This window comes from Parus major, chromosome 2, assembly GCF_001522545.3.
Source record: "Parus major isolate Abel chromosome 2, Parus_major1.1, whole genome shotgun sequence".
Taxonomy (NCBI): domain Eukaryota; kingdom Metazoa; phylum Chordata; class Aves; order Passeriformes; family Paridae; genus Parus; species Parus major.
This window is the reverse complement of record NC_031769.1, coordinates 32663623-32685782: the sequence shown is the minus strand read 5'-3', so window position 1 is coordinate 32685782 and position 22160 is coordinate 32663623. Positions and strand designations below refer to the sequence as shown.

The window sequence follows — 22160 nt, the reverse complement described above, 5'->3', positions numbered from 1 at the left end:
TTTAAAGCTGTACTTTACTGTATTGGTCATTCTCCAAATGCATGTAATGCTTTAGCAGAATGCTGTCTGTTCTGGGTGTGCTTGCTTGCAGGATGCCTTTATAGGACTGTCCAGCCTTACACGTCAGAAAAAGTGCAATGGGGGTTGCAGTTTGATGGAGTACTTGGCTTGCATTTGTTACTCTGCTGGTGCATGTTTCTTCAGAACAGGTGTGAGTCTTGGCCAGCAGGTAGTACATCTTGCTGTGATCAGTAATGGGAATACAGTATGTGTACACAGTCACGGGCACGCCACCCAGTTTTTACTTTTATTTAATCTGACCTTCCCTAATTTCTTGCAGATAAGCTCTTATTAACAATACAGAAATGTAGTTTACCACTGAAGTGTTACAGACTACTGAAAAGCTTTGCCATGGAACAGTATTTTAATGAGTTCTCCCTCTTCTGTATTTGTCTTTTGATGTCAACAGCTGTTGATAATCATCAGCTTAGTGGTTTCCTAGATATAATTAAAATATAATTAAATAATAATATATAATTAAAAAGTGTTTTCAGCCTAACATCAGACCTGTGTTTCAGAGTAGTATTATGGTAAGATACAGCTGTAGTGGCTTTGTCACATATGGCTCCAGAGCAGGATACCACATGGTTTCATGCACTAAAGCTCCTGATTTGTACACTTGGGATTTTGATTTAGTGAAAATTTTGGATGTCAATAATAAAGCCAAGACAGACTTCAGCAGTCGGGTGTTATCCACATTTTACAACCCTTTCAGTAGCAACTTTCTTTGACCAGTCCTGTTTACGTGAAAAGTTCAAAAACAGAGTGTCTATTTTGATATAGAGGTTGCAGATACGGTCTAAGGCCAGTACATAAAGTGTATCAGAAGCTTCAGGCTGTCTGTCCTAACCACACATCATTTGAGGACATCAAACTGTAAAGCACAGCCAAGACCAGGCAATGTTTGGGGATTTTTGTTTGGTGTGGATTTTTTTTTGGGTGCGTGTTGTGGTATTTTTATTTAAACATGTGCCAGCTGCAGAAAAAGACACTTCAGTGGCTTTTAGATGAAATGTGTCTACTCAAATTAAAAAATGGGACATTGGTCTGAATTCTACCTATGGTTTTGTCCTGTGGGCAGGTAGCTGATGGTTCGAAAAAATACACATCCATACATAACACTCATTGTGTCATCAAAATTGTTGCAGTCCATCCACAACTAGAATTTCAGCTCCAGAGTTTTTGTAGAGGTAGAGTTGCTTGTTGGGTTCTGAGGAACTGAGGTTCATCAACTTGTTAAAGACATACAGTTACTGGGCAATAACAACAGTTGAACCAGCTGAGGGCAGTTCATAATCCTTTACAATCTGCAAATTGACAGGTAATGGAATGGGGTTGGGGCTGATGTCTTCAATGGATCAGCTGGAGTAAGAGGCTTGCCATTGAGATTGTGTTCTGAAAGGGTTACAGTATGCTTTATTTTTGGCATGGGCCAAAATTTAACCATGTAGCTGTTTCCCAGCTGGGTATGTACAATACTCCATTAACAGCTAGCCTTATAAAAATCCACAGAGTTCACCTGCCATTGCTAGTGAAGGAGTGGGCACCAAAAAGTTCAGGCTTTTTTTTTTCTCTTGTCCCCATGAGAGGCTCTAAAACAGAAATACTTGGCTTTCTGGATTTCTCAGTTACGAGCCTCATCTAGTAGGTAGCAGAATTTAGGCACATGGGCAGTGAAGTAGGTTTAAAGACCTCATCCTGCAGAGGGTAAGTGCATGGATTTTAAAATGTTTATGATGTCATTTAATCTATTATGATCACGCTGTTTTGAATATGTACTTTTTTCCCCCTACAAAGAGAAATAAAGTTCACAGTTCATCATATGTAGTATCTGGCACCTATTGCATGTTTTGATTGAAGTTTGTGGCATAGCCGGTAGACAAATTCCATGTGAATACCAACTGGGACACCTGTGTCTTGTGCTTAACCAACAAGAAACTGCATGGCCTAAGTCGTGAGACTTTCTGCTATGAATTTGTACTTAGCAATTTGAGGCTGTGGTGAAACCAGTAAAGAACACACACACACATTTATTTGAAGAAATCTTTTAATAGAAAATGCTGAGAAAATTGTTCAGATAGGCTGATTTCATTATTGATAGTTCAGTGCACTTGTCACTACCTTAGGACTCCCTTTTTAGAAAATGCCACTTAATCATCAATTTCTACAGACTAGTGCAAGCAGCCAATGTGACTTCCGTGCTAGTGGCAGTTTGTTTCTTCAGTAGGTATTACTTGGCATTTAACCTCGTATGTGTAGTTTTCACATGTTTGGTACAAGTGATTTTGAAGATACCTGAATGTAAATTTGCTCCATTGTCATCATACCACGACTAATGAGAACTTATTATGTGAACAAAAAGTATTTGTTGTTATCTAGGCACTAATATTAGTAGTTATTTTCATCATAATACACCTCAACACTCCTTCCTTATCATTCATTATAGGCCTTTTAGGCCATCTCTTTTGCAGACCTTTTTCAGGCTGTAAAACAGTAAAGGATAGGATGTTGAAAGTACATGAGTGAATAAAACCTCTTTTAAGTAGCACAGATAAATGTCAAACCAAAAATCTCTTCATTTGGAGCATTATCAAAGTGTAATCTCATAATTACAAGTATAGATAAATAGTAATTTGGTTCAATTTAATTTAAAGACTAGGTAAAATGTATATTATAAAAAATTAAATCTGGGACATTCAAGACACTTAAAAAATACTAGTTAAAAAAGCCACGGAGAAAAACCTCAAGTACTTCTTTAGGAATGTGTCAAAATGGAAGGAAGAGAGAAGGTACACAAGTAAGTATCACAGTCACTAGGAAACTGAACAGGAACTCCACCATTGGGCATTTTTGTGGAAGAAAGTTGAGAATGATTCAGTTGCAGAGGATGAAGGTAAGACAGGATTGAATCAGACACTTTTTCAGCATCTGTTTGCAGACTGAGTGTATGAGTTGTAAAATTAAGTGGCAGATGATCTTTGCTTGGCGTTACGATGATGAAAGTAGTGAGGAAAAATGCAGTAGCCCCCTGGGCTGCTCTCCTCACAGGAAAACTAGGAAAAGCAGGGCTGTTCTGAATAAATGTAAAGCATGCAGTTATCTCTGTAGCCTATGGAAACCCACAGTGAATTTAAGTTGAAGATGCACTAGAACTGTATTTTTTCTTTCAGTGCTAGAGAATAAAGTAAGGTCATTTTCTGTATAAAGAATCGAGTATTCAGACTAAAACATTTTCTTGCATGTGTAACAATCTAAAGTTGAGTTTTATCCCTCACTAATGTTCTTCCCCTCTGCCCCCATTACCAGTAACTAAATTCCTAGTTTTAACACAGGTCTGTAAAGTTACACTACACTGATGGTGTAGTTCCTTTAATTCTAACTAAAACTAAACAGATATCCTCATCTAGAGGCCTCAGCTCATGGATCTTCTAATAGATCACAGCTGGTTGGGTTTGCCAGGCCTTTCAACACAGTGTAACTTCCTCAAGTGTAGTTGTTGCTGTTTGAACTGCTGTAATCACTGACCTTTAGTCTTCACTCAAGTATTCTTATCATCCTTTCAGGTGAAATAAAGGTGATTTAGGTGATCTCCACTCATTTTACTTTTGTTTCTGCTCTTTTCTGTTCTCTTGTTTCTGTTCAGATTTGGCCAAGTGCTTGGGCATTATGAAAACACTACCACTGCTACTGCAATGAATGACATATTGGCACGGGTTAACAGGTCTACCCTGGTCATCCCTCAGTTTGCTGAAAATTTCATGGTACAAGTAGTTTAATTTTTGCTTTATCTGGTTGATAGATTTGCTACACTGGGAGTGCTCCTTTTTAAGGGTCTCCTTTTGTGTTTGGAGGTTACACACATCTTCTTCCAAGTTAAGAATTGCATTCAGTTTGCGTTTACGACATTTTTGCGCAGCTACTTTGTTTTTTCCTCTTCGTCTGATGTCACGCAGAAGTGATACCTGAGTTTCTGTTAGCTGGTTCTTTGCTAGCATGGCGTTGAAAGAGTCAACAGACATGCTCGCAATTTCATCAACTGAAAATGGTATTCTCAGAGCTTTTGCACGACATTCATCTCTGCTCAGGTTTGTAGCAGTAGAATTGTGGCACCTATCTTTCACTTCGTTTGATTTCTTCATCCACATCTGTTGATGATGCTGTGGAGTGGATGCTATTTGACTTGGCAGCTGATTGTATGTGTGATTTTGAAGAAACTGCTGAAGTGTGGCTTCTGCAGAGCACTCTGTATCACCCGGATATTCCATGTGGCTGTGCTTAATGTTTTCTTGGCAGTGGCCACCAACAGCTCCTAAGCCATGTGAAGGAGCAGATTTAACACCACTGCTGTACCCAACAGAATCTTCACAGCAGATTGAATAAGAGGTGGTGCAGTGATTTGAATTCAAAGATGGTCCGAAATCTGAGCCAGGCTCTTCAAACATCTGAGAAACTTCTATAGGACTAAAGCCTTCCTCCAAAGCCAAAGACATGAGCTTAATTTCATCAAAACTATCATCATGGGCTGTTAGATTTCTAATGTCAGCAGCTGAAAACAGCCCTGTCATATTTGACCCATGAAACAGTGATTCTGGATTTGTGATACCAGAGCTTGATTGAGGAAAGAACTCTTGCCTTTGTAAGTGTCTTGGTTTTGAATTTAATTGAGTGGGGTAGTCTGTTCCTAGTAGCATGGCATCAGGAGGACCAAAACTGTTCTGAAGTGTCTGGGTCAAATTTATATTGTGGTCTGAGGATGATGGGTTGTGGTCTTTACTAGAAGTAGCAACTTGTATATCTTCCAGTAAGTTCACCTAAAAGATGAAAGGGGGAGAGGGAAATGGGATTTTCATAAAATGAATGCTTCTACATGCCTTGCCTACACAGTCACAATCAATTTGTTTGTCAATATTCCACTACTTGATTCTATTAAAGCCAAATTTTTGTACATCAAGCTCTTCTTCTAGCTATTTGTAATGCTGTTTCCCATCTGTACAAAGCATAATCTGTATTGGCACATGGCAAAAGGAAGCAGGAAGGGTACAGAACTGACTGAAGGAATGGGAGAAGGACTTGCAAAGGTCAGTGTGGGACTGATGAGGATTGAGAAGTAAAAACATGACTATTGCCAAGCCTACAAACTATGGCCTACATGTGTTATGTCTGATCTGGTTTAAGAAAAAAGTCCTTCTAGGAGGAGTGGTAATGACCCTTTCCTGGTAGTGGTATTGATGATTCTCTTAGGTTGCACTGTAAGCAAAAGTAAAGGTTTTAACCATCTGTTAAAAACAGGTGGGGCAGTGTTCTTTATCTCTTCCACAACCCACCCTCCCTCCAAGGGGAAAACTTCTGTTAATGGGCCATTGAGTCTCACTGCATGGCTGATAAAATTACATCAGCCCACTGGGAGATGCTCCACCCAGCATTCCTACCTGGATATAGTCTGAGATTTGGAACACCACAGTCAGCCTTTTTCCACTGGATTCCCAAAGGAAGACCAGACCATTCTACAGACATCACCACTGGACCTTCAGAGGAAAACTACAGCCTTCCACAGGATCACTGCTTCAACAGTGACTGCAGCCACCACTTAACTGGACTGCTAGCAACACCCTGACCATCAGGGTGTCAGGCTGTATTCTGACTCTGTCAGTGGTTTTTGTACTACTGCATTTTCATTTTCCTATTCAGTTGTAGTTTTTTTTATTTATACAAATAAGTAAAGAACTGTTATTCCTACTCCCATATCTTTGCCCGAGAGCCCCTTAATTTCAAAATTATAATAATTCAGAGGGAAGTGGTTTACATTTTCCATTTCAAGGGAGGCTCCTGCCTTCCTCAGCAGACACCTGTCTTTTCAAACCAAGACAATGATTCAAAGGTGAAGTGGTTCAAGGTGCTAAAGTGTTGGAAAATGAACTTTTAAAGAAGACAAGTAGCTCATCTGCAGAAGTTAACCAGTAGGGACAGTGAAGAAAAGAGGAGTGGAAGACAGGAACATTAAGACTGTGCTGTTGCAGTCTTACTATTCATTTCACAGTTTATGAAGTTTCCAGGGCTGTGATGTACCACATTTGGTTTAGTTCCATTTAACAAGGGTCTATTGCATCCAAAACTCAACTGAAATATTTCACTGATCAGTTTGGAAGTAACACCTCCCCCACCAAGTCATACCTTTTGTGGATGTCTTGACTTTAAATTACTACTCGGTTTTTTACAAAACCCAAGCTGATATATGATGCCTTGGCCCTGATGTTCAAACAATAAACTGGACTGGTAATGCTGTAGGTAGCACTAAGGCCCACCTTTTGTGGACCTGAGTTAAAGTTGCTGGGTCTTAGAAGCACAAAGCCACAGTCCAAGATTATGTTGAGTGCTTGCTGACAAGCAGAGCAGTCATAAAATAGATGGATACAAAGTACTTGAAAATGTAAATTTATCAAGTAGGAAATGCATAGGATTCCTCCACAGTTGAGTGTCCTTTACTGAGTTTCAGGAAAGGACTTCCTGACTGCCATTCAGTGAACAGACTATGTAAAAAGCACTTTCCACAGGGAAGGAATGATGTACCATAAGGAACAGAACATCAGTTCTCTGTTATGCTTACTGGGAGCTTGGGTAACAGAAGGTCTTGCCTTATTTCTGCTATGGAGTTACCCTGTATTAGAGCACCTGCAGTCTGTGAGATAGAGATGCCATTTTCAACTAATCCCTCGAAAAGAACAATTCTTAGTAAGTCAGCTATCAAAATATCCCACTCACTGTAAAGACTTGATACTTGGCAGAAACAATCAATCCATATTTAACAGCTAGATTGTCCTAAGATGGCAGTGCATAAATAATGTTAAATAAAATATACAATATGTTACTGTGTATTGTAATAGCTGCATAAAACCTACAGCCAAATTCCTTTCAAATTTTGAGAACAGAGAAAACTAAACTGATGAATTTCTACACCTTTTTAGTGTGCAATCCATTTCCAGAACAGAAGGCTGATTTATGGGCTAGAAGGTACTATCTAAGCTACAGATTACAAAAACCAGATAAGCATGAAGTTATATGAAAAATGCTAATGGCCCCAGAAAAGGATCCTATGATGGGAAGAGTATGTAAGATGCCCTTTAGTATTGCAAAAAAGGAATGTAGGGAGTAGCTTCATGGTCAGTGGTTGAAGCTACGAGCAGTGGGAGCAGAGGGAGACTTCAATTATGATAACAAGCATTTTTTGTGAACACGGGCACACAGAAAGTAAAATACAGTATCAGAGGGCCACAAGATTTAAAAAAAAACCCAAAAAACCCAAACCACAAAATGGGTTTACTGCTACTGCTGACTGATCTGATTTGCAGTGAAAATGGTCTGTTGTTCTTGAGAGTAGTAACCCTGCAAGCACTTGACCCAATATTTATGACAAATGTAATCTTTCACCACAAATGCCCAACAGCTGCTCCTGTTTAATAAATCAGGGTTGTTCTACAGAAACACACCAAGAGCTGTTGCATAAATACAAACTGGTATTAAGTTTCAGAAAAACAACTATTAGTTGAACTAATTGAGTTGTCCAGTGGCTCCATCCAGTAAAGACGCAGCTTTTACACCAGACAAGTTTCTGGGGAAAATTAAAGTAGAGCCAATGAGAGCTGCTGTAAATGGTGGATAGTAGCATCTTTAGCAGTTTCAGGTAAGTTCTACTACATTGATTTGCTAATATATTGCCAGAGTGGGTGTGGTAAGATGTGGTTATTTGATAAAACAGAGTAACTACTGACTGTATTCCAATCTATCTGCAATAGATTTTCTGTTTTATAAATACAGATTCCTGTATTTTTTCATTTACCTCTAGCATGTTTTCCACCTGTGATGACAGAAGCTGTAAATAGCCCTCTAAGGAGAGAAGGGAATCTACATGGTTGCTGTTGCTCTGTGACAAAAGAAAGAGAAACACGGTGTAAAGCACAGTTATTTTATGTAAAAGGAGGTAAAAATCAAAGTCTGAGAGACACCGAGCACAGTGCAATACTGCTGCTGACCACCATCAAGTCTTCATACTGATGGAAGATGACACGTTAGCAAGAGCAGAACAGCTCCAGGGCCTGAGCAGCCTTACTACGCCTGCAACAGCAGAACTGGGCCTTCCTCTGAAGCTGTACCTCTCCACCAGTGCAGAAAAATCAGGTATTTTTTCAAAACCAAATTCTCAGGGGAGTGGCAAACAGGCTGGCAAGACACCTGGATCAGATGTTCTCAACTTGCACAAGGTCTCAAGAAAACTGAGTGCCCTTTTCATTGTAAGTCTTAGAGAAAACAAAACTGAAGAGTCCAGTGTGCCAAATGTAATTCTGCATCTGAGCATCAAGCTTTACATAAAGGGTGAGAGCAGTATTTAATTTAGCATCCATGTCTCTAGTGTTTGTAGGCAAAAACATCCTCGCCCACAAGCACACCTTCATAATGGAGAAAATAAACCTAAATTAAGAAATTATTAGTTGCAAGTGTTTTCTGTAAACTTGTGAATATCTCAACTACTCAAAAAATAGTGGGGGATTGAGGGAAGAAGGCAATTTTCAAAATAGTGTACAAGGGAAACATTCACAAAGCATTGTCTGGAGTGAGCATTCCTTTCCTGCCCTGGCAAGGAACACTTCAAATAAAAAAAGGAAAATTATTCCTTTCAAAACCTTTCATTACTATTTATCTTAGTCATTTCTATATCCTCCCTCACTTTCTCTTCATTTTTTCTCTTCTTCCCTTTTTTTCATCACTTACTTGACTTATGTCTTTCTCTTCTTCTTCTTGCAGTTCCAACTGATCCTCTCCTTGAGGTGGACAGCAGTCACCTAAAGCTCCCTGACATGCTTTCAGGTCAACATCCTGAAGACACAAATATAATGGTTCTATTACACAGCACGCCATCAAAATTATTTTTTAAAATGCACTTTTTTCCCTCCAGTGACAGAATTCCAAATAAAATAATGCACTGAACAGGTCATGTGGATGAACTGAGTGTGTAGACTTTGGGGGTTAGAATAAGACCAGTGTCAGCTCAGGGAGGCAGCCACCACCTCCTGTTTTGGTGCCCAGGCACTGAACCCATCTGCAGTAAAAATGGACACTGGAAACAAATTTTTCTAAACCAGACAAAGAACCATGATGTGAATTCATGAAAAGTCTGGACTATCAATGTCTTTTGGAAGTCATTTCAAAACAACATATCCAAGCCAGATAGATAATCAGCGGTGGAATATTAAAATAGACAATTATACATGGCCAGTTAGCAAAACCCCTTGCTTACCTGTATTGTAATAGCAACTCTGTTTCCCATCACTTCCATGTAGACATTACCCATTTTCATTTATCCAAATGACGGAATTTTTAATCTCCAGTGATGAGATTGTTCAAATTTTGTGGCCTCAGAAGCAATTTTCAAGTTTTATTTTATCTATATTCATATCATCAGACTTTTTCATTGTTTATTATACAGGGCTGGAGCATTGCTAGAATAAGAAGGAATCAGTGCTAATTCCTATTTTTATAAAGTATTTATATTTAAAAGTACTTTGATATTTCAGCTTTTACAGGGCGAGTCTGTGTTTTTAAAATGTGAAACTCAGTGGAATAGCAGCTAGGAAGCCAAGTGTCCACACTGCATCAGTTCCAGATATTCCCAGCAAAATGCTATGGCAGGAGCAGAAAAGACAAGTTTTCAACAGCAGCAAACATAATTAGAGTGTTCAGTTCTAAAAAATCTCAAGAAACAATTTACAGGTTTGTTATGAAAGCATAAACTACATAAAACCTGCAATTGTAATAGTCATCAAAATATATAAAACTTTTTAAATTGCTCCTTCATACAAAACACATTAAAAAGTAAATATAAAAAGTTTAAAATTAGGACTCTGGAGTAAAATTAATCTCAAATTAATATTATTTTCAACTTTGTACATTCTACTTAAATATTTTAAAATATGGAAACTAATTTTATTTTCAACTTTTTTTTTTGTTGGCTTTCAATTTTTCTGTACTTTCTTTTCAAGATTAGAAGAGAATGTTAGCTTTATAAATGCCATTTGTAAAAGCAAATAGGTCTACAGGGCACTCATCTGTCACTCTGATATAAGACTGAAGAGTTTCCTTCAATGAGGCCTAACACAGTTTCTACTCATTAGAAATTATATTCCAATACATTATGTCTTCTCTGTCAGCTGCATCTGGAAATGACCAGATGATTTTTTACTGCCAAATACAAAAAAACCTAATTTGCTTGCCTAAAAACAGACATACACACACAAAACAACAAAAACAACAAAACAAACCTCCTAACCAACCATTCTCTCTGTGTAATTAAACAGGAGAGGGCATTTACTATACAAGACACTGAGAACACGTTAAGTAGCTACTTGCAAACACTTCAATGAATCCACTGGAGCAGATCACAAGCATGAAGTTACTCTCATACTTATGTACTTGCATGATCAGGGCTAGGCTTTCATTTTACAGAGAACCAACCGAACACTTGTTGAATTAATGTGATCTGTTAGTATTCTAATTAATAAAATTCATGATCATCAAAAGTGAGTAAGAAGTCAAAGATGACTGCTATTAAGGACCATAAGCAGCTCCTCTGGAGCCAAGTGGCCTGGAAAGCTGCTGCTGTGGCAGAGCATTCAGCTCCTGGATAACACAGCAAATTCATTGCTCTACTGGCTGCAGAAGAGGCAAATGAAAGAAATAGCTAGAAATGTGGTATCTATCACGTGATGCCTCAAAAAACCAGCTGCAAGAACTGGGTTTGTATACAGAAGGTGCATGAGTCACAACTTGATTTTTCCTTTTAAAATTTCCATGGGTATAAACCTATTCAGGGAAAAGAAAGGCTTGGGGTAGCTTTAGAAAGAGCCCATGGTGTGTCCTACAGATAATTTAAAATCCTTACAGTTCAACTTCCTTAGAGTGGAAATCTGACTGCAGATGATGCTGTCTGCTAAATGCTACAATGTCCTTCCCCAAACCATGCTGAGCACAACTAAATTTCTGATGTACCTGATGGGATATCTCCTTTCTGATGGGAAACTAAATGCTCCTGAAGCTCACAGAAATTTTTGAAAACTGTCTTGTATTAATTTCCTCAAGATGACAAAGGTAACTGAATTTTAAGGTGTTATCAATATATAAAACTGTTGACTGCTAAGGAAATGGAGAATATTTCTGACTACAAATTTTGGAATTTATCTGGAGTCTCCCTTCATTTTTATGTATCTTTTAAGAAAAAAATGTATCTATTTTCTCTACTCAGCCATAGATGGTGTCATGGCACCCATAGTTTCCAGGCTGAGCCACCAACTGTACTACAGGATCACAAACCATTTTGCCTGAAGGACTCTTGGCCTTCAGCACAGAATGGAGATCAGAACCTCCCTCTGATCTTTAGTACCTCTGTTCCATTCACATTAGCAGGAGCTCTGTGCAGTGGTGAAGAGAGAGAAGCAGGGTCTCACATTTGCAGTCATGCCCATTCCTTGTAGCTCTTACTGAAGGGAATGTGTCATCTTTTCTGACTGAGCTTCGTAATGCTGCACTGTGTGGCTCTGAAGATTAGTTTTACTAACACCATTTCTTGCTCTGGCAGATGATATTAAAATACACTCATGGCTGCTTAGAGCAATTATTACTGCAGTAAGTTTTCCGTCCTTTGAAAAAACCTGTTTTCATCACTACCAGAGCACTTGCTGAAGGATCCTGGCCCTGTAGACAGGTTTTCACAACAGTGGTGGTATAGATACAGCACATATAAGATATTTCACATCACAAATTTTCACCTATGGGATCATTTCAGCGAAACCCTCCATACAGCAATCAACTAGAACCTTTTCACCTTCGTTTCTCTGTTTTGTCTTTTCAAAAAAATCCCCTAGATTATGCTGATAAAGGTTTATGCTCTTTATTACACTTTGCACCAGCCTGTTAGTTTTCCTCAGTGATGAAGAATTGAAGAATGACTGAACAGCACAGCTGAACAACAGAATGCTTCCTTCCATGCCTGTTTTATCACTTGGGACTGACTGCTGGACTACTGCTACGGGGAAAATAGGAGGGGTGTCTCCCAAAGAAACAGCCAAACTATGTTCTTGAATAAGGCATTTCATTAAAGATACCTTAATTCTATCGACTGGACGTATACCTAATGACAAAATCTTTATTACAGAGTCTGGATATTAATCTAATGACAAGAGGGATTAGGTGTAGATACTATATACTCAGCACTGTGCTGCCACATTCAGTGTTTCTGTCCTTCCCATCCTTAGTTTGCAAGAAGGGTAGCAGAAAAAACAATAATTGAGTTACAGTCATACCACAGAGCCAAAGAAATCAGGATAGCACGTGATTGTCTCTGTATAGAGAAAAAGACTTAATTTTTGCTGATTGTAGAAGACTTAACAATACCACCAAACCCATCTACTGCAGCAGCCTTTCCATTTCTACCACTGGAGGGTGTGGAAGTTCATGCCTCCAACAGTAGGCTGTTTCCAAATGGTAAACTGCAACCCTACCTACAAATTGAGGGCAGCCTTCAATTTGCATTTGGAAAGACTTCAGTGCAAGCACCAAGCCAGACAGTTACACTAAAATTCTCATCATAAAATAATAAAAAAAATAAAATCCCAAGTATCTGAAATTTTCGTCTTGCTTCTGCCACTTATTAGTATCAGTTGCATTAAAATACACAGTCTGAGATGAGTATGATTTACCAAATTATCCATCAGCCTTGTATGTGGAGGGCTGGACTCTAACCGTGCACCTGCCCTTTCCCTAAGGTACAGCTCACCACAGGTCAGCTACAGGCTTCAGTTTTTCAGCCTCTGGAATATGAAAAATAGTAGTTTATGTACAATCTGCTACTTAAGGAGGGCCAAGAATCAATGTGGGAGAGAGAGAAAGTATGGCTTTGTGGGTGGCCTGGCCTACACTTAATTGGAAGCATGCTGTCTGCTCTGGCAGGTTTCCAGAGTTTCTTACTCTATGTTAAAAATAGAGCCTTCAGTTTCCAATTAAGTAAATCAGAGTATTGATCTCAGCAAGAACTGGGTCTACTGTACATCAAACTATCCCTCCACATATCCCCTCCCCTTGCTTCCTTACATCCATGTCTTATCTGCTGTCTCTAAAAGAATGCACAGGGAGCAGAACCTGTAATGACACCAAAATACAAAAATATCTACTGTGATGTATTGGATGGGTGAAGAAGATCCCTCTGAAGGAGCAGCAGAAAGCACAATCAATCTGTTTTTGACTATTGATCTGTGTGCTGTTGGCACACAGGACTAAAACTACACAACCCAGGGCTACAGGTGCACAGAAATACCTGAGCTAGCTCTGGAGTAACAGAAAGGTCTTGCTGGAAGACAGCAGACAGGGTGGCTTGCCTGGGTGCACAGGCAGCACTGAGAGGCAGGAGGTACCTGCTCCTGGAAAGCTGTTTCACTGCAGTCAGACTCGTTACCACTACAAATATCCCAGTGCTGGAGCAAAAGTACATGACCACAATTATTTGCAAGAGAACATTATTTTTTGGTGCTGATTACTCATGTATCCTGTTCATGTGCTATCTTCTAATTACTCTATACTATGATCTCTTTATTTCAGTGAAGTTTTAAGTTGCTCTATTGATGTCATTAACCTTTGAGATGGTTTTCTACAATCTTTTGTCCCTTCTCCATTACTAACTGCACTTCTCTGTAGAACTAGCCCTCCACTTGTTATTTGCTGAAAAGATGTGGCACACACTCTATACCACACTTTGAATAATTAAGTAGCATTTCCAGAATAGAATCATAGAATGGTTTGTGCTGGAATGATCCTTTAGGTTTGCACAATACCAAGAGAAGTTAAGCAAAACAGCTTCTAGTAATGTAACCAGTAGTTTCACTTAACTACTTGGTAGGATTAAATACAATTAATAATTAAATATAATGATGTGTATCTGATATCATTCAGCTCTAATTTTAGTGATCTTGCTCTTTGCCTGTGTACTTTAAAAATGTGATAATCATCTTACAAACTGATATCTACTTGTTAAGAAAAAAAGAAAGAACAATATTTATTGCTGTTTCTCTATATTCACAATAAGCCCTAAAATATCCTGAAAACACCAGAACAGAAGAGTACTTTATTTTCTGAAATGCAGCCAAGGTTTAGGATGTGTAGAGGGTAGAATGGCGGATGGAAACACCAAATATCAAAGTAACTTCCATGTTATAAATGGCTAGGCTTAAAAAATTACAATAAACCATGCTACCTAAGCAGTGCAATTGAGTAAATACAATGATTCATAGTTGGGACTCCAAATGTGGCACCTGTCAAACACTGATGACATTTAATACATTTAGTATTAACTCTAAATCCTAATAATGCCATCTGGGCTGCAACCAGACACTCCCTGTGGGAGCCCTCCTGTGTGCTGCAGTGAGATGATAGCACCTCTCCAACCACATGCATTTCAGGGCTTTAGACAGCATGGGCCAGCTGTGTCAGCTATTACAAAACACACATACTGCGTGCACTCCGTTCCAACACAAATTTAACACCAACCTACTCCCCAGATGGAGGCAGAGACAGGTACACATTGAAGACACAGAGACTAACAGTGTTGTCATTGAGTTCAATTAAAACATCAGTTTTCATGCTGAAAACAGCTCAATATCCTCTTCAAAACTAGCTTTTAAAACCACTTCTAACATGTACACCAAACAGGTGCACACTCCAACCTTTTGGTCCTGTGCAGATGTTTTTCACCAGAAACTGATTTCATTGTAATGACAGACAACATAGAGAATTGAAATTTTCAGTTCCCCTCGATGCTGCTAAATAGAGCTTAAAGACTAACTAGCAAAGTAGATAAAAGAATACAAAAGTAGACGCACAGGATGTAGCTGTAACAGTGCATAAAAAGATAATGAGGAATATAGTGGCTTTTGTGGCAAATCCATGTAACAGGAAGCAACAGCGCATGCCCAAAGGCAAACTCAAAGTAAGGTCATCTGTCACACTGGGGGCACTCAGTGAGTATCATCACCAGAGAGCTCTTCAGACAACCCTGTAGGACCATAAAAGGACTTCCAGTAAGAGGCACATGCATGCAAACTAGTTCTAGGAAAAGTGATGTTTATGTATCAGCTAGGAAGTACACTTTAGTGAATATGTATGGTCTTGATGGAATAAATACCTTGTTGTAAAGTTTCACAGTACATCTGATTAGAAGAGATATCCTCCCGTGTGTTCAGTGCACTGAGAATAAAGAATGCCTGCTTTCTAATACTTCAAATTGCGTTTGAAAGCTTGTTTTCTGCCCAACTTCGGTATCAGTAAAGTATGCAATATCCCTGAGAGTAAATGTGATGAGGGTAATTAAATTATTTCAGCCACTCTTTCAGACTAAGCACAGTAAAAAAACCCAAACCAAACCCAAAACCTCTTTATGTGCCTCTGGTTCCCTAAGATGCTTTCTTTTGTGGTCAGTGAACTACTTGACATCAGAGTTCTGTCAGACACCTCCCTCCCTTTCTGCTCTACCTTTGCCATAGAGTGGTTGCATACCCTCACTGGTACATGATGTAGTCAGTACTGAATAAAGACACTCAGGGACCACCATTTCATATAAAACTGTCCACAATTCACTTACAGATGTCTTCCTTTTGAGTCCTCCCAGGCAAACATACTTTCTCAGGTGTCCAACTCATCCAGCTCCCAGCTTTTCCAAGCTACCAGCCTCTTTGCAACACCAAATGCCTGCCAACTCTCAGCTCTGAATAGGGAGCACTGTTAAAAGTCACAGCCTGACACTTCAGAAGCTCCTCAGGGATTTAAGTATCTTCACCTTCCCTCTGACCCTCACCTGTAATTCCCCTTCTATTTTCCACATTTACCACACTCTAATTCTTCCTTCTTTATGCCTGATATTCCTCTCATCTACTTTCACATGCACTTTTTCATGCACCCCCTGCACTGGGAATACCTTGGCCACTCTCCAGAGAGCAGGAAAACACTGGTCTAAGTCAGCCCTGCACCACAGCTCCAACTTCCTCTAACACCCTTCCTGAACACTCCCTTGACTAGGCTTTTTCAAACCCTTGCAAGACTAAGTTTGAGGTTCTTCTTCTAAGCTACCTCTTTTTGAAACACCATGAAGTCCTTCCCCTGCCTCCTTAAGGCGAGTTCTGGCTAAAAGGTAAGGGCCATTCACAAGCAGGGACCCAATCCATTTATCTGTTTCCAGTTGTCTGTCTCTCCACAGCAATACTGCTCAATGAATTAAAAAAAAAAAAAAAAAGAAAATAATAATTTGAAATATGTTCTGTAAGTTACGCACACAGCTTCAGTGGGAAGTTTTCAAATGGTTTAGAGAAAAGCCTTCGGAGAAAAACTTTCAGAGAAAAGCCTATCTGGTTCCTTCTTAACTTTCACTTTACCAAACTTTGATACTCACCAAGAAAAAAAATCCATAACTCAAATTATTGTCACTCAATATAAATATTTCAAATGGTGTTAAAAATCTAGGATGGATTTCCCCCTTCCAGTGCTTTAATACCATAAAACTCTGCCTCTGATGACGTTCAAAGTGTGCTTGTATGAGGTTTTACATAACCTCAAACTGCCCTTTCTAAAAAGTAACATAGAGATAACAGTACAAACAATACAAATTATTCACTGTGCACCTTCTTCCTTAAATTCTATAATTCATAAACAACAGCAATGTTATGCTGTTAATTATTAATTAGAGCAGGTGTTGTTTAATCAAGTGCAGGAATTCAGCTCTTGGGAAGGGCCTCAAAGATCTGTTGAAAGAATGCAATACATTCAGATATAACAAACCTATTTGACTTCTATGGGGGCAGAACCTTCCTTTTTATCTGTCCCATCCTGAGCTGGAGCTTGCTTTACGTGGAGTGCAAAGACCCAACACAGCAACTCCTGCTCTCATCCAGGCACTGCCTCTTCTGCTGGCATGTGCCTGGAGTTCACATGATTTGGAACAAATATTTTAATTGTAATGTAATGTAAGACTAACACAGAAAAGAAGCTGAAGAGCTACACAGTCCATTCTTGCTAATCTGAATATTTTCCCATGTATATTCCATAAAAGATAAAGCAACCATTGAGTTTTTAAATTCCCTTTCTTCAAATGTCTACATACATACATAAACACATACTTGCACACGTAAAATATTCATATACAAAAAAGAAAGGAAAAAAAAAATAAATCAGTGAATCAAGTAGCGCAGTCCTGAACCCTTGCAAGACCTTCAGCTAAGACACTGCTGTGTGACAAGCTTCTCAAGACTTTCTCTATTTGGGAATACTATTACCACACACAGGATGATGCCACATCTTGCAGCACTGAGGCCTCCCATTTCCCCACACACAGGTTTTAAGGTGCTTTGGAAAATGTGTCTCATTCATTTTTCATATGGACTTAGGGCTTGGTGTAAGAGCTTCCAGAAGGGTTGCTGAGGCAGTGTTACATTGAGAAGCCTAAGGAAAATGCAGCTGGCAGAGTGGGGCATGGAATGCAACCCAAGTTATGTGCCTGTAGAATGGCTTCTCTTTCCCCACCAATGTAAGACCTATGCTCAGAGTCAGCTACTCGTCTTTCCCCCTGCTTCCCCTTTTTTTTTGGGGGGGGGGGGGGTCTTTCTGAACTTAAAACTTCAAAATGCACACAGCCAGTGCCTCTATATTTCAGTTTTAGTTTTCCTTAAAATAAGTTATTTCCTTGAGCAATCTAACAATACTTTTCAAGCACATTGGGGAAAAATAAACAGATATGCCCAACTTTAACTGTATGAGTAATTCATATGTGGCCTACTCACAAGTGGCCCATTCAATGTGACTTACTTGTGTGAGTAGGTTTGAGTAGGACAAAAAAAGTTAGGCACCCTGTTTTCAACAGGGGATGTCAGCATTCAAACAGGTGCTGAATATTAAGGAGCAAGTGGTGTTCCCACTATAAACCCTTTCTTTAAAAAATGCAAACAAAATCAACCAGGACTGCAATTTCTTTTTCCAGCAAACTGGGAAGAGAAAGACTAGGTGCAGTACAAACACTGTTGGATCTGGGCAAAAAAATAACTAGCATGAGAAATAATCACCCCAAAGAAAAGACTTGTCTCAGGCTTTTTATCTACTTCCCTAGCAAACATGCCCACTGGAGCCTGAATTCTTGGTCTCAGGTGTTCTGCAAAGAGGTAGGGCCTGAATTACCACCTTTCACTACTACAGAAATCAATCCATTTCCTTGCATGAACTAATGCATGTTTTTCAAATAGTTATCCAAAGTAAATGTTTATTTCTTTTTTGCTTATTTTCCTCTAAACTCATGGTTCTCAGGGAGCTTAGTCTCAATCTTAAACATCCCTGAGAACAAAACCTATAAGCTTTGATTCTGTAGCTGACCCAGATGAGAGCAGTGCAGAGGTATTAAACTAATACTCTAAGCCTTAGGACGCATCTACCAACACCTGCTCTGGCCTGCTGTAGGGGATACAGCACAGGCAGTACAGACAGTGCAGAACTTGGAACACAAAACCTTTTCTAATGTAGTCTCTGCAGTGGTACAAACCTTGTTCTTGTTACACACATCCATCTAAGAAAATGTGTAGCAAGACACTGAGATAGTATGATTATTTTCTCCATTAAAGGGTGTATTTCAGAGGAAATAAATTTTGCTATTTTTATTACTAAGGCAATAAAATATTGTGGGGCTTACATTTCATCAGCAAGCCTATGTTTGATTACAAAAGCAATCAGAATGAAATAGTTTGCTGGGAATATAGTGAATACAAAGGTTAGGGCTGATCCCAGACTGGTGGGCAGCAAGCTGAGTGTAGGAACCCACCTATTCACTTTATTCCTTGTAAAAACCAAAGTTCTCAGGCTGTTCTAGAGCCTCATCTCAGCACAGAGCAGAAAAACAGGCAAACCCCTGCAGTTTAGCATGCTCCAACAGCATGCTTTGGCCACTGAATTAATTTTCAGCTGCAGCTGTCTTCAAGAGTAGTTTTAAGTACCAAATCTTAATGGACAAGGATCAACAGCTTGCACTGTGTTGCCAGCAATGTTCTCAACCGGGACTGGAGTCCAATTAATAAAATCAATCCAGGAATGGCTAAATCCTGCTGCAAACTTTTCATGATGCCACTCAGTACCAGAGAAAAAAAACCAAATACTTCCATCTGTTTACATAGACTTCTTGTCCTGATCTAGTGTTGAGAAAATAAATGCTAAAAATAGCTCAAATCTATTTTTATAAAAGGCAAATTGAAGGTTATAAATCAGCTGAACCACTCTGGAATCCATTATACTATTACAATAACATTTTGACAGCATAAGTAGACTCAGTCAAAGCTACCAAAGACCACCTTAAAAACAGAGATCTACGTTTTGATCTGTTTCATGTTTTGGACATTCCCTGCTTCAAAAGATGTCGAGTGGAAGAGATATGAGGGTTTCCAGATAGATGTCACTCTACACTTTATTTCAAGAACTGAACAATGCCTTATCTTGCTACAATCATTATTTCACTTAAAAACATTGTGCTACAGAGAGGCCCAAGCTTACATTTAGCAAAGAAAGGAATCATCTTCTCTCCACATAAAAGAGTCATCCCTTAGAGTCAGGGTGTTGAAATTAGTTTTGCAACTACTTTACAAAAATAACTAAGTTAACAAATGGGGAAATAGGGAAAAAGAAAAAAAAATAACAGAAAATTTAAATAGAAAAGTAAAATCTACCATGCTTGACAAATTATACAATTAACAGTTGATGCTGGTCCACTAATTCACAAAAAGAACCAGCTATTCACAATTGTTCAAAACCAACTTGAAAAATGTTGATAGCTCAGCTTGGTATTTCAAAATGTACTGAACATCAGAGTCACAAGCCCACCGTCTTGGCATTCCTGTACCTTCTGTATCCACAAAGCGCACCACAAAAGTCCCAGATCATAAACTACGCAGGAGACAACGAAACTCTATTCCCAACAGCAATTTAACTGGGAAAAGCCGGCCCCGCGGCTGAGTGGCTTGGCTAATCTTGGAGCTACAGCTGTGCACAGCTCTTCAGCTCAGTGCAGGACGGGGCCCTGAGTGAGCACAAGGCGACAGAAGCGCAGCACGGACTGCAAGAGGCGCGAATAAATAGGGAACCTGGCGATCGCTGCTGGGGTTATTGCTTCAGCGGCAGTTTTGAAACTGCCGCGCTGATAATGGAGGGCAGATAAAAGGAGCCCGGAGGTTTGTCCTAGCACAGTAAGACCCTCTACGTGTAAGAAACGTTCCTGACAAGTGTAGTTACCGCACCACGGCGCACACCTGTGCCCGGGTGAAGAGTGCACCATGTGAAACGCTTCGGAGAAGCTGCATTTCTGCAGCTGCGTGATATTCTTAAGCTCACAAGATGAAAACAGAGGCGATGCCGGAGGAAATGCCAAGCAGAACTGTCCGTCCTGGCCTTACAGCCCTAGCTGGCAGCGGCGCTGGGACCCGGGGTGTGCCGGGGCCAGGGCAGCTCTGCAGGCTGACCCCGCTCCGCTGAGGGGAGGCTCCGCGGCAGCCCGGCCCCGCCGCTCGGTGCTTTGGCTCCAGCCGCCCGGGACACGGGCAGGGCACGGGCCAGCCCCGCACACCGCCGGGGCTGTGTGTCCCTCCTGGCCTTTTGTTTCTTTTCTTTACGGGACAGTGCCCGGCTCAGAAAAGCGCCCTCCCCCGCGTCCCCACTGCTCGCCCCTCACGAACACCCCAGACCGCCCCGGTGCGCGCCCTCCTCGCTCGGCCTAGGCGGCTCCGGGACCGCCCGGCCGGAGCCGCCCGCGCCTCCCTTACCTCCGCCATGGGGCAGCCGCCTCCGCCGGGACCGCCGCCGGCTCATCCTCCTCCCGCGGCGGGGCGGGGGACGGCTCCACCCGGGCGGGGCGGGCGGGGCCGGGGGAGCGGGCCCGCGGCCTCCGCTGCTCGGTGCCCCATGGCTGCCCGGCGCAGGGCACCCGGGGTGCGTGTGCTCGGGGGGACGCGGACCGCAGCCCCAGCTCCGCGGCTCCACAGCTGCAAAGCCGGCTCCACAGCTGCAAAGCCGCCCCCACTCCTTTCGCCGCCGCCGCCCCGGCCCTTCCCGCGGACGGGAGGCGGCGCCGGGGCGGGACGGGGACACCCCGGACCCGGGATCCCACCTGTGTGCCGGGGACAGGAACAGCATGCGATTGCTGAAGCGAGCTGGAAACAAAGAGGAGTCACAAGAGGCAGGAGACGAAAGGAAATTTAAAAATAAAAAGCTAAGAGATTCTCCACAACCCCCGGTCAATAGAATCTCCAAATAAAATTACAGGATGCAGGTTTTAACTGCAATCAACCTGCTGCTTAAGTGTCTCTTCAGTGCCTTTTCTTTCCCACCTATTGAACTGCATTTTCCTCGGCACATCTACTCAGCACTACAGGAACTTACTCTCGCACATGCTCTAGCATATATATATATGCTATATTTTCAATTTGTCTTCTCTCTGTCCTCTGAAAAGGTTTCTTATCTCTTCACATCATTTCTACTTATCTGAGCGTTTCAGGCTTGTTTTTTGCAAAGCGTTAGTCTGTTCGGGCAGCCCCTGGAAGTGTCACTTCTCCAGTGATAACTCTGTGTGTAACGGGTGCAGTTTCTCAATTTTGCTGTTATCACAGATGACATTTCCCTTTTTTTGTGGGGTCCAGTGTGGTACCACCCTATGAGTGTATTGCAATATTCCTAACGTTTTATTGCAAAACCTGTTTCTTGAATTCTAACGAAGTGACAATTTTCTTTTTAAAAAAATCTAAGTATACTGGAATAAAACACAATCTTCCATTGTAAGTGGTTTTATTTTTTAATTATTTTTTTTTTGAAAATGCCAGAGTGAGATCTCTGGCTTTTAAAGTGAAAGTAAAGTTAATAAAAATAAAATTTAAAAAATAAATTTTATGTGTGTTAAGGTAAATATATTTACAATCGTGATTCACTGCATAAAAGCCAAGACATCCACCACAAGTCCTTATATTCCACATTATGCATTGGTGTTAAGCGTTTTATTT

The 22160-nt window shown here is 40.5% G+C and overlaps 1 protein-coding gene across 5 annotated transcripts; it reads right to left on the bottom strand.

Annotated features, from left to right (window-relative positions):
• Positions 1-2089: 2089 nt before the first annotated feature.
• NFE2L3 (nuclear factor, erythroid 2 like 3) lies at positions 2090-21682 on the bottom strand. Of its 5 annotated transcripts, none has more exons than XM_015617422.3 (4): positions 21547-21682; positions 8824-8928; positions 7895-7978; positions 2090-4871 (listed from the first exon to the last, which is right to left on the bottom strand). In XM_015617422.3, the coding sequence occupies exons 3-4, from the start codon at positions 7901-7903 to the stop codon at positions 3660-3662; spliced, it is 1221 nt and encodes a 406-aa protein (XP_015472908.1). In that variant the 5' UTR covers positions 7904-7978; positions 8824-8928; positions 21547-21682; the 3' UTR covers positions 2090-3659. The 5 variants fall into 5 exon arrangements, with proteins under 5 accessions (XP_015472908.1, XP_015472909.1, XP_015472906.1 ...); XM_015617423.3 differs by lacking the exon at positions 21547-21682 and adding an exon at positions 21275-21409; XM_015617420.1 differs by lacking the exon at positions 21547-21682 and adding an exon at positions 20931-21036.
• Between the last annotated feature and the right edge of the window lie 478 nt (positions 21683-22160).